The 12,476-nt window shown below is 35.9% G+C and overlaps 1 protein-coding gene across 1 annotated transcript in view; it reads left to right on the forward strand.

Annotated features, from left to right (window-relative positions):
- TBC1D22A (TBC1 domain family member 22A) overlaps nucleotides 1-12,476 on the forward strand; it is a 140,998-nt gene that overhangs the window by 66,747 nt on the left and 61,775 nt on the right. The window contains exon 11 of the mRNA XM_041405396.1: nucleotides 6,876-7,003. Within this exon, the coding sequence (XP_041261330.1) occupies nucleotides 6,876-7,003 (128 nt within the window). The remainder of the gene's footprint in view (nucleotides 1-6,875; nucleotides 7,004-12,476) is intronic.

A 12,476-nucleotide genomic window follows, 5' to 3' on the forward strand; every position in this document is an offset into this window, starting at 1 on the left:
AGATACCTCATGAGTAGTTTTAAGCTTCCACAGTTTCTGGAGGACATACAGTTTCTCTGCTGATTGAACTTTTTAAACTGCAGAGAAAATAGTTTTGCTTTTTTCTTTAGGAAAATCTGACTCTCAGAAAGACAAAATATCAACCAAGACTAATACATTTTCTTATTAATCCATTTACTGTTGTTTAATCAGAACTCACACAACAAATTATCTGTTCAATATATGTGATAGATATAGATTAATTAATTTGGCTTTTAATTTGAATCTTGGGTGTTCATACAATGAACTGATAATGAAACTGTGGTAATAGATGACACTTGATCTATCTTTGTTATGTATTCAATCATGCTAATGATTTTTTGGTTGATGGTTGAAGAATGCATAATTATATGTGCAAAATTATGTTCATGTTTAATTATATTGTAAAACATTTTACAGACACCAGTAACTTTGAATTAGGATTGTGTTGAAGTATCTGGAAAAAAGAGCTCTAATTACAAGAGTTGCAAAACGGGTATTCTCAGGCTTGTGAAAGTATTTTGAATTGGAAATGGACATGGAATTTATTTAGACCTTACTGGAGCTATTGAGAATGAGTGATTAATAAGGACCTTGTTTCTTGGTCCATCTTTCTATGCCAGCTTGGTGCTGAAGTGATAGAAAATCTTGTAAGCATTTCATAATTGTTTTAATTAATTTGCACTCCAAAGCTCTTTCTCATTTTAATAAAGCTATTTTATTTAGCTCACTAGTAGTTATTTTATATCTGATTTTATGGTTGTAATTACTGTATTATACTTTAATCCACTTGTAAGTGCTGTTCACTGGGCATTATAATTAATTGATATATCTTTTAAATAATATTTTTATGTTTTACTGTGGAGATTATATTTGTATGCTATTACGGAGTTCAGAGACCTTAGCAAGAGTTGAGACTGACTGTAAAATAATTTGTAACTTCCTGAGTACTTGTAAGTACTTTAACTTTTAAATCGCCAAACCTTACTATTTTCATGGCAAATTAAAAAAAAAAAAAAGAAAAAAGGGAAGAAAAGAGATGTTTCACATGATGGGGAATTTAAAAAGTGTCAGGCATAAACACTTTTATCAATGCATACAGTTATGATTTAGAAGAACAGGCTAGAGAAGTCCAGTGATGGTACCTAGAAGTGTCTCATCAAATGTGTTTTCCCCGTTGTTTGTTGCACTTGGAGTATTTAGGACCACCTGCAAATATGGGGTTTTTCTTAACTTTTAGCTAGAAGGTTAGATCTTTTTTGATTACTACCAAGTGTTTTTCCTAATATGTTCCTCCATTTGGTGTTACATACCACAGAACTGTTACTTTCATTTGATTTCATGAGGCAACCAGGCCTTCCCTTCTTTCCTTCCCTCCTCTAATATTTTCTTTTGTTTTGTTATGACTATCTTGGGCTTTTCAGTATTCGCATATGGACCCAATCTTTTGTTATGATAAAGATGCTTCTCAGTCCTAGCTATGAGCTATACGTTTAGTGAGCTAAACTTAAATAGACCATTATCTTTAAATTGTAGGTCATGAGGAGAATGTAATTGGCAATACTTCTGTGTTTCTGCCAGTTAAACTTTAAAATTTAGGAATTTTCAGTGTATTTTTTAATGCTTTTATTGTAATTTTTTACAGTGGACAGTATAAACAGTTATAAAAAATAGACTAAGTCTGGAATAAGATATAATCAGCATGTAAATATTTGACTTGGATCTCTGCTATTACTTGAAGTAGAACTAGGCATCATGATGATGTCTTGAGGTGCGCATTTATGTTCTTTAGAATGTCTTCTTCAGTCATCAGGAACTTACTTTGTAATTAATGTATATTAATAGAAGTTAATATACATAACTATGAATAACTCATTGCTAAGCTGTGGTCTTGACAGAATTACTTTGGTTCAGAATTTCATATTGGGGGTTGTAAGCCCTTTTCTATCTCTGCAACTGGTAACATCTGGTGTTGGGATTTTACTCCAAACTCTTACCTTTGCGTCCCATAAATATCCTGGCTTTGAACAATGTAGAAATTATTCAGGACAGACAATTAGATTAAAAATTAACTTTCAACAAATAGAGTACTAAAAAAGAAAGCAGTCATTGGCTGGTGACAAGGTCCTTTCTTCTGGACTGCAAGGTTCTGTATGTGGGAACTGTAAGATAGGGATGGAGTGCACCCTCAGTCAGTTTGCACCAAGTCAGGTGGGAGTGTTGATTTGCTGGAGGGTAGGAAGATTCTGGAGAGGGACCTGGACAGGCTGGATCAATGGGTTAAGGCCAAGTGCCAGGTCCTGCTCTTCAGTCCCAGCAGCCCGCTGCATCACTATGGGCTGGGGCAGACTGGAAAGCTGCCTTGCAGAAAAGGGCTGGGGGTGCTGGGCAGCAGCTGGATGAACATCAGTCAGCGTGTGCCCAGGTGGCCAAGAAGGCCAGTGTAATCCTGGCTCGTATCAGAAACAGCATGGCCAACAGGACCAGTGCAGGGATTATCCCTGTTCTCAACACTGGTGAGGCCACACCTGAAATCCTGTGTTCACTCCTGGGCTCCTCTCAACAAGAAGGACATTGAGGAGCTGAGTGTGTCCAGAGAAGGGCAACGGAGCTGGGGAAGTGTCTGGAGCACGAGTCTGATGAGGAGCAGCTGAGGGAGCTGGGGGTGTTTAGCCTGGAAAAGAGGCTCAGGGGAGACCTTATTGTTGTCTACAGCTGCCTGAAAGGAGGGCGTAGCCAGGCGGAGGTTGGTCAGTTCTCCCAAATAACAAGTGAGAGGACAGGAGGAAATGACAAGAGGAAGTTGTGGCAGGAGAGGTTTAGATTGGATATCAGGAAACATTTCTTCACCAGAAGGATTATCAAGGAGTGGAACAGGCTTCCCAGGGAAGCGTTTGAGTCACCATCCCTGCAGGTATTTAAAAGATGTGGGCCCGTAGGGACGTGGTTTGTTGGTGGGCTTTGCAGTGTTAGGTTAATGGTTTAGGATCAAGATCTTACAGGTCTTTTCCAGCCTAAATGATTCTATGATTCCATGGAGGAGTGCTAACAGGTTTCTGTAGCATGTTTTCGTATGTTAAGGGTCAATGCAAACAAAAAATCATTGTGCGTGCAAAGGGCAATGCCAGTAAGATCCTGTGGCAAAGGTTGGCTCATTATTTTACTTTCCTTTTGCTTTGGTATCAGAGCAGTTACTCTTGCACTTTTTAAGAAAAATTCTCATGAGAAATACACACTTTTCTTCCTTTTGTTGAACTAAAAGGCCTCTTTATAAGAGACTGTTAGCTTACATGCATTTCAGATAATTTGTAACACTTAGTGCTTTTTATATTTACGGTGGAATTTGTATAAAATATTGATAAAATAGAGTTAACAACAAAGTGTTTCAGGGTATGAAATTTGACTGAAAAATAAACTTTAAGTAATATTCAAAATTTCAAAACTAGGTCAAACATCAGAAAGCATTGCTAGGATTCGTAGGGATCTTGGAGTAAAGGTGAGTGCCAAAAGGATGATGTTCTGAAATGTTGGATGTAGTGACACTATGCTGTGCCACAGTAATTTGGCAGTTCAGGCATAATCTTACATTATTTTGCTGTTTTTCTTTGCTTATGTGTAAGCTTGCCTAGGGACTCATTCTAACACCATCTTCCTGTCAGGACAGCAGTCAAGTTGTTTTGACAGGTTGTTTCTGTCCTTAACTGTTTAGTTCATGATTCTGTAATCATACAGATTTTAATTTTGACTTCAGTGAAACAGCATGAGATGCTGACATTGAACAAGAAGAATAAATATTTTATGTGTGTAGGCCCATCTGGTATGAGAAGCATCTGTTTAAGGTGGCTAAATGTGATCATTCAAAATAATGTACCAATAAGTGTATTTAATAAAAATATGAATACTTATAAATGGTTTTTGTTTACAGGTTACCTATTTTTGACAGTATGCTACTTTGGAATGCATCGCTGTAATGTAATTTAGTCTTAGACTTCCTTCACCCAAACTTTATATGTAGATTTATTGAAAATGTTGCGAAACTTACTAAATGTAATTTTTATTTCTTTTGAATTTTGATTAAATAATTATTTTTTTAACTGTAAAATAATTGTGCTATCAGAAACTGCAGTAGAAGTAGTTTTTATAAAATACTTCATGTCCTAAAGCTGACAGTAATTATATAACTTCTTGTTCATTGCACATACATACTTATTTTCATTGAAATGGAAAATTTAGATTTAGATTATGCCAGTCCAAATTACCTTTATCAGCAAATCAGCTTCTGCTTACAATTACTTTCAAAGTAGGAAGAATTAGCTTCTTTACTCAATGCATCTTCTATTCCAGTCTTGCATCAATTAGGTATAAAGCACAGAGTTTAGTAACCCATTTTTCAACTTGTTTAGACTAGAAAGCAACTTTGAAGAAATTCATTATGCCCATTAACTACCATAGTTGAAATATCACAACTGGCACAATTTATTGTTCTTCATTAGTTACTTTTAATGGCTGCAAACAACCAAATGAAAATTGTTTCTGCTGTGTGAAGAAAAAAAAATTTCTGAGATAGTAACTTTGCTTAGAAATAAAACTGCCTTTTTTTTGCATCCTGCTTGATGTACTAGATTATTGAATCATAGTATTCTGTAATGTAGGTATCCAAATGTGGCATTCAAATAATAAATTTAACCCCATATCTCACTTCAGTATATTTAACTTGCAGCTAAATTTTTCTAAAGCAAAGGCAGACACACAATAGTAATTCAGCATTTGGTGTAAGTCTAGTAATGTAAGTGATCTAATAATGGTGCATTGGGTGGAGAGCTGGCAGAGGACAGGACTCAAAGGGTTGGCAGGTGAGCGTTCACCAGTGATGTCCTTAAATGTTCAAGTCTAAGGCCAGCTCTATTCAATATTTTTATCAGTGATCTGGATGCAGGAGTTGAACGCAACATTGCCAAGTCTGCAGATGATACCATACTGGGGGGCACTGTTGACTCTTGAGGAGCAAGATGCCTTGGAGACGGATCTTGTTAGATTGGAGCATTAGGCAATCATCAATGATTTATTTAAGATTTGAAAATTTAGCAAGTTACAAGCTCTGCACTCTTGATTAATTAATTCTGAGCACAGATGTAGACTGGGAGAGGAGGGGCTGGAGAACAGCCCTGAAGAAAGGGATCTGGTTTGTCCTGGCCAGGAGGGCAGATCCCATCCTGGGTGCATCAAACACAGCATTGCCAGCTGGCCAGAAGACTTGATTATCCCACTGTTTATTATCCCACTGTGTTCAGTGTTGGTGCAGCATCACCTTGAGCATCGTGTGCAGTTCTGGGCCTTACAATTTAAGAATTTGTCTATATTTGTTTATATTTATATTGTGGAAGGGTGTGACTTTAGCTTCATAAATACCAGGTCTGCTGAAGACTGCTTTAGCCACAGATAAATGGAGGCTGACAAGTGCTATGTAGAGATACCGGTGCTTAATACATTTTCATTGATACTTGTTTTTAGTTGTCATTGGAGACAAGATGTGTTAAGTGGACCTTTGGAGTAATGTGTTGTAATGTCTTTTTTTTTTTTTTTTTTTTAAAAGCCCTCATTTTTGATTGTTTTTGAAATCTAAAAGATTTATATTTTCAGCTTCCATATTGAAACAACTGTTTTATATTGGCTGACACTTTCATATAGCCAAAAAATACATTCTTAGGGAAAAAAAAATTAACAGCTTCAGTCTTTATTATAATTTAGTATCACTTAACTTCTGTTACCTTATTCTCTAGATAATGTTTCCTGTAATAGTGCTTCCATACTCTTGGGATTATCCTTTTAATTAACTTAGTGCTTTAGTGCCTTTTTTGATATTTCTTAGATTTTTAAAGTTTGGAAGATGACCATTTACTCATTGTTTTAGCCAGTAATACACCTCTGTGAATTTGGATGGAGGGATAATCTGGGCAATACAAATCTCTAAAGATACAGAAGGATAGTAGGAATGTCTTACTTAGGCTTTAACAAAGACTTCTTGTCATAAATTTGTCCAAAATAAGACATGAGCATTTCTGCAGTATTTGTTATCTACACCATGCTAATTTTGAGCCTGTTAGCTAAATCCTGTTAACAGAATCTTTTTACAGAAAATTTTCTCAATATAGACAAGCCATATAGTAGATTAGTTCTAGCAATAACCCATGCAAGTGATTATCACAGCTTTCAAATAGTATGTATTCTACAAGAAACACAGTGTGTGTGACTACTGGTTTAGAAACCACTGATTTGTATTGGTTTTATTTGCATTTATTTGTAATACTAAAAAACTATTTAAGCTGTCAATTAGTTATTTTTCTCACTGTATTTCCTACACATTAATCTCACTTTTTCTTGTCTCAAATGAATGCAACCTTTACATGTCCTTTCCTTATATTTCTTTACCTTCTTAATTTAATAATTTTCTTTTTTGATTGCCAAAATTTTATTTTTGGAGGCCATTATGTTATTTGGAAACCATGTTTCTTGTGGTGCCCCAGAAAATTTGTAGCCTAAACAATTAGTGAGGATATATGTACCTAATGATTTCACATTATAACTTTGTGTATTGTAAAACTCCGATCTTAATGTTTTATTAAGATAGTGGAACTCAGACCAGTTATGTAATCTATGAAGTAGCAGAAAAATCAGTCCAGTGTAATGTTTAACTAATTTATATTTTGAGTGTTCTCATTTGGTTGTGAGAATTTGCATGCACCACCACAAGCTTTTTCCTCAAGATTGGAGGAGTATTTTATTGTTTTAGACAGTGAACTTAATACTTCAAGATTTCAGAAAAGCTGCAGTAAAATACCTGTTTATTCTGTCTTCAGAACAAGTTCATAGGCACTTGGATCAGCATGAGGTGAAATACTTGCAATTTGCTTTCCGTTGGATGAATAACTTGCTGATGAGAGAAGTCCCTTTACGGTGTACCATCAGGTTATGGGACACATACCAAGTAAGTACTTTTTTAAACCTCCTTAACTCTGGTATTCTTGTTTTGGACATGCTAGTATCTTTGTGAGTGGTTTTTCTTGAACCTTTTGCTTTAGTGTTGTCTGAGTATCACCACAATAAGAGAAAAATCACAATAAGATCACCACTACTTAGAAACATTTAATGTCTTCAGTCTTCTTGCCCTTCAAAGCCAAGCACTTGATGTCATGATAGTTTATAGTACTAAATTGAACACTCACTCAATGTCAATACTCCCTTCTGTCTCTTCAGAGAAGTGAAACACTGAATTGTGCCTAAGCAATGCCCTCCATCAATCCTGTGTTCCAGGCTTCTTATTGGCCATCTGCTTAACTACTCGATCCAATATTAGCTTTCAATCTTCAGTTCTCAGCCTTTGTCCTTTGTCATGTCTTCTGTCTTACTGTTTGTTCAGACAAAACTCGATGTTGCTGACCTCTTGTGGTAATTATTTTTCCTCAGTAATTTCTTTTCTTATCATCAAGAGAAAGAATGGATGTTCGAGAAAAGTGGTTTTATGCATTCTTAGTTCTATTACTTGATGTTCCAGTAGCTTCTAGTTGCAATTCTTGACTATATGTTTAAACTGCATATCCTGATCTACCAACTTCATTGTTGAAGTCGGTGGGGGAAGGAAAAGTAACAATATTTAAAATTCCTTAAGAATTTTTAATTGTATTGATCACTAAATATGAGATTAACTCATAATTTATGCCTTGTAAAGAGATGTAGTGTCTAAATATCCTCTTTATATCTACTCATTATATAGAAATGTTCTATTAGTTTCATACACTTTAATGCCAGAATGTCTACTAGATCATTTATCCAGAAGGTGAAGAACTGCTTGCTCTTTATTTAATGAGTCCAGTATGTTGTTTCAGTGAAGTCTGATGGTATCCAAATCTGATAAGAGCATGTTAGGAAATGAGGAATCTATCAGTTCTACTGTTAATCTGTTCTAAGAGGTTGTATCCTTGCAGAGTTTATCTTCAACAAATATCTGAATTGAACATGGCTGTTGGTTTCATCTGAGGTTTTTTTGCCTCCTTTGTTTCATTATAATATCTGTAACTCATTATGATATTTGTTATTACCTGGCATTTTATTCCAGTGTAAAAAATTTATTTTTTGTAAGATCTTTCTTATAATTTGAAAGAGTGAGCTATTTAAATGTTTTACTGTAACTAATTTATCTCCTTTTGAATAATTTTTGTTGCTGTTGCTGCAGTGTTTCTAGCCCCTGAAGGTTTTTTACCATGCTACCTCTAGCACTGCTCTTGGTACCTGATCATCAGCCTTATCTATATGATAAAATAATGTAAGAGAGCCTCTTTAATCCAGCTAACTACTGATATGTGCCCCAAAAAGATATGTTTTTGACAGAATTTCAATTTGAGTTCATCTCTGAGCTGTTATTTTATGATAATGTTGAAATTTTTCCTTTGAAAAGGAAATCTGGGGTTAATTTCTCAAACTATTGCCATGCTGAAAGGAGCCCTTTCTCATTGCTAGTCCATAGGCACCTCTCAAGTTGCACTTCAGTAGGATCTTTATCCAAAATAAGTGCTTCTGGTTATTTAATTATAATTTTTTTAAAAATCTGATGTATTTAAAGTAGTATTTAAAAGCTTGATACTTAAGTCTTTGCATGAGATTTCCAAGCGTATCTATTAAATACCTTCTTCAAGGTATTTTTATCCAAGCACCTACATAGAATTCTCATACGCAGAGTGGGCACTATTTTTGTGTATTAAACAAGCTTAAGGAGTAATTCTGTATTTTGACTCAGCAGGTGCAGCAGATTTGTGCTGTTTTCTAGCTTTCATTATTTAGTAGACTGCTCTGTATGCATGTCTTGTCTAACAGTGTATTTAAATAAGGATATCTTAGACACCTTTTTCTGAAACAACTTCAAGCAGTGCCTCAAGTTGCTAATCAGATTTCAGTTGTGCTTGTATTACACTGATTATCAACCTATAATATAGATCTTTTCACCCTGATACTATGGATAATAAATGCAGTGAACCTGCAAGAGCCAGTGAAGTTCATGCAAAGTTTTTGCTAAGGTATCAAGCAATAATGTTACAGATTTTTACCCAACTTGTCATTAAGCCGTTCTGTTGCCTGCGATTGCTGAGTTAATTCTTTACAGCTGTACTAGCAGTGCTGCTTTATAAATGGAAAACACACCAGAGACGGAGTTTATTCAGGTGGTTTTCTTCTCTGTTTCATATTTTTAACTGTAAAGCCTGCTATAGGCCAAAATATATCTCTCATTTAGAGATATATTGGTCAAGAAGTTTTTCAGAGGGTTTAGCTATGGATTGACCTGTGATGTTTGATTTGAAAGAGACACATAAAATGAGTAAAGGCAAGAATTATAATTAGCTTTCCAGATACAGATGTGAGGAACAGTCCTACTAATATTTGTAAGGGCTGGATAGATGTTTAACTACTTTTCTTCCTGTACTCAAAGGCTGATGTTCCTGTTATCAGGCTTGCTTTTGCTACCTCATGTGTCCTAAAACAGTTATTTAATGACACATGGGAGTTCTGCTTAGATTTACCCAGTTTTACTGTCTGCTGTTTCAGTGGGTACTTAGGATGTGCCTGTACTGACTTTTACCCCCTGATAATCTTGAACTACTGTAAACAGAATTAGCTTTACCTGCACTTAGTTCATAAAGGTGAACTGCTCATGTTGTTGTGTAACATCAGCAGGGGCTACAGGCATTCATCCCTACACTGTTGATGTTGGGCTTTTGCTCAGATTCTGACTACCTGGTGGCTCTTGGGAAGGGATGGGGCATTTTGAAGGCCCTGTTTACAGACATCTCTAGTCCCAATGTGTGTCATGATGTGGGAATGGCATAGAAGCAGTGTCAGATGAGGGTTCAGGAGGGGTGGGACAGTCAGATTCCGTCATGTGGAAGGAATAGGAAGGCAGGCAGAATTGTCAGGTGCCTTCAGGTCTGCACCCAGAGTGCATTCTGGCTCTGTTTCCTGCAGAAATCCAATGAGAAGAGGCCAGTGGCACCTTTTGAAAGAGAGGATCTGCTGATGTTTTAATGGAAAATAACATTTTTCTCTCTACTGTCTTCTTCTCTCCCCATTGAAGCTGAAACCATACCTTGTTTTGGCAAGCTGCCTGTTTTCCTCTGTTTCAGTGGAAAAAGAAATATTGTGCTGTTTCCACTTAAATTCTAGATTGGTGATTCTCACAACAGGCCCCAGTTTCTCATGAACTGCAACAGAGGGTTTTCAGGGGAATAACAACACACTTAAATCGTCTGCTGTTGTGTATTTCCTAGTGTGAGAGATAAGTGCTGCTGGCTGGAGGTGTTGGAACTGCATTCTCTCAGTGTTTGTTACTGTTCTTCCAGTGACTTTTGTGAGAATAGAATTGGACACTTTAATGATGTCCACCTCTGTGGTGGAATGTACGGTAGTAAGAGTACTCTGGCTGGAGTCATATTCTCTGTCTAGTTTGATTTAGGATGCATCAGTCAGTTGTTAGGGTCTGTGGAGTAAATCGTTGAATGTATCCAAAATACCTGTACTTGAGCTAGTTAGAGTTGAGGGGACGAGAAATTTGGAAAGGCTCCCAAATCCTCACATCAGTAAATGCTCTGTTATTCTGTATCTTGAAATCCACTAAAATACATCACTGTCTTCTGAAGAACCGTGTAAAGTAGAAAAAGTAGAGAGACGTTATGAATTTTTCTTACAAAAGATATGTTGAGAAAGCTTTTTAGCTGTAAGTATTTAGTTTGATTTATTCTTTAACCTGAATTGCATTTTGATGAGTGAATTATCCCGCTTCTTCACTTGTTTCAGACCTTGGTGGTGGGGTTTTTTTTTTTTGTTTTGTTTTTGTTTTAAATATCTTGTAAATTTTTTCAAAATACCAATTGCTTGTTAAGTTGTATCCAAGACATTTAAAATTTAAATCCATAGAGCTGAAACTGATAAATATGAATGTTCATGTCCACAAACCGAAATAGTGTAACATAAGACCTGAGTTTTATCTTTTATTATATCTTGCCTGTTTATCTTATATGTTATCATATTTTTTGGCACAAAGGATTGGTAAAACAAAGTGGCGTGATGGCTGAAGTATTCAGCATATATAAGTGTTTAACACGTTTCCATGGACTTACAAAATACAAATTAGTTTTATATTTGGTCCTTGACAGAAGGATGCTTTGACACTATTTTAAAGATTGCTTTGCTGCTTGAAACTGACTTCTGTGGGCTTCTAACTTTAACTCAAGATTTAACATACTGTATTAGAAAAGGTAGAGATGCCTCAATGCTCAGCATCTGTGCTGTCTTACTCTAGATAGGTGTTTTATATGCTTACCATCAAATCTCAGAAAGTATCCTTTCTTCAAATTAAGACATTTGATGGAAGTTTCCATTGAAGTTTTTATTTTTATTTATTTAAATTCTTAAAATGTGTGTTGTCCTTCAGGCACTTGTAAGATACGCTGTGTTTATGTAGCTGTGTGCTCCTCTGTGGGGGATAGGTAGCAAAGCCATTTCAGTGTTGGCAGCCATTCCCAGTTCTTCATCCTTGACTAGAAATGGTAATACAGGACTTGAATGTCAGTGCTTGTATACCAGTACTCAGAGCAGGACGGTGTTTAGTTCTGAGTGTCAGTGTATTTAACTGCTTAAATATGGAGTTCAAAACTGCATTTGACTCGTAAGCAGTTTGCAGCTGGAGGGAAGTCTCTAACAATGCCATCGAATTATCTGGATGCAAGATAACAAGGTTTTATACTGACTGGTGTTTTAAATAGGATAGGAATTTTCATAGACATAAAAGTACTTAATTTATTTTTCATGTAGAATGGAGTGGATGTATTTTTCATTAAAGTGTTTACCTTCTGATCTGATGTTCTCACATAAATTACATTTTGTGCTGTCTTTTGTGCAGTGGTTTCTCTGTGTAACTCACCATAGTAGTAGTACATAATTCAAAGAAGAGACACCGACACAAGTTTCAGAGCTAAAAACTTGCTCAGAAAAAGGAAAACAGAAAAGGAGAATAAAGTAGCAGCTATGTATGTTAGTTTTCAGTTCTAAATACATGCTGTCATATGCTGTGTGAATGTTTAGAGTTGAAGTGTACAGCCTAATGTTTTCACCTGCCAGGAGGCATTTTTGTTTCATACCATTTAGCTGGCTGCTGTATTGCCAGCTCACCAGTAAGTAGCTGATGCAGTTGACATGAATAATGCACTCAGACTCATTGGAAACACAAAACCAGGGAGGTGAGGTGGGTACTGTTTGCAGTGTCCTGCTGTCCTGCTTTGCAGCATTTCCCTATTCTTGTGTGAGGAAAACTTTACTGTTACCAAGGTACTTAAAGCTTACTGTGTAAAATTAGGCACAAATGAAAGAATTTATAAAATCCTGCCATGTAAAATGCAAAACAGTTACAAAGATTA

Source organism: Onychostruthus taczanowskii, unplaced genomic scaffold (assembly GCF_017590055.1).
Source record: "Onychostruthus taczanowskii isolate IOZ18803 unplaced genomic scaffold, ASM1759005v1 scaffold23, whole genome shotgun sequence".
In the NCBI taxonomy this organism is placed as follows: domain Eukaryota; kingdom Metazoa; phylum Chordata; class Aves; order Passeriformes; family Passeridae; genus Onychostruthus; species Onychostruthus taczanowskii.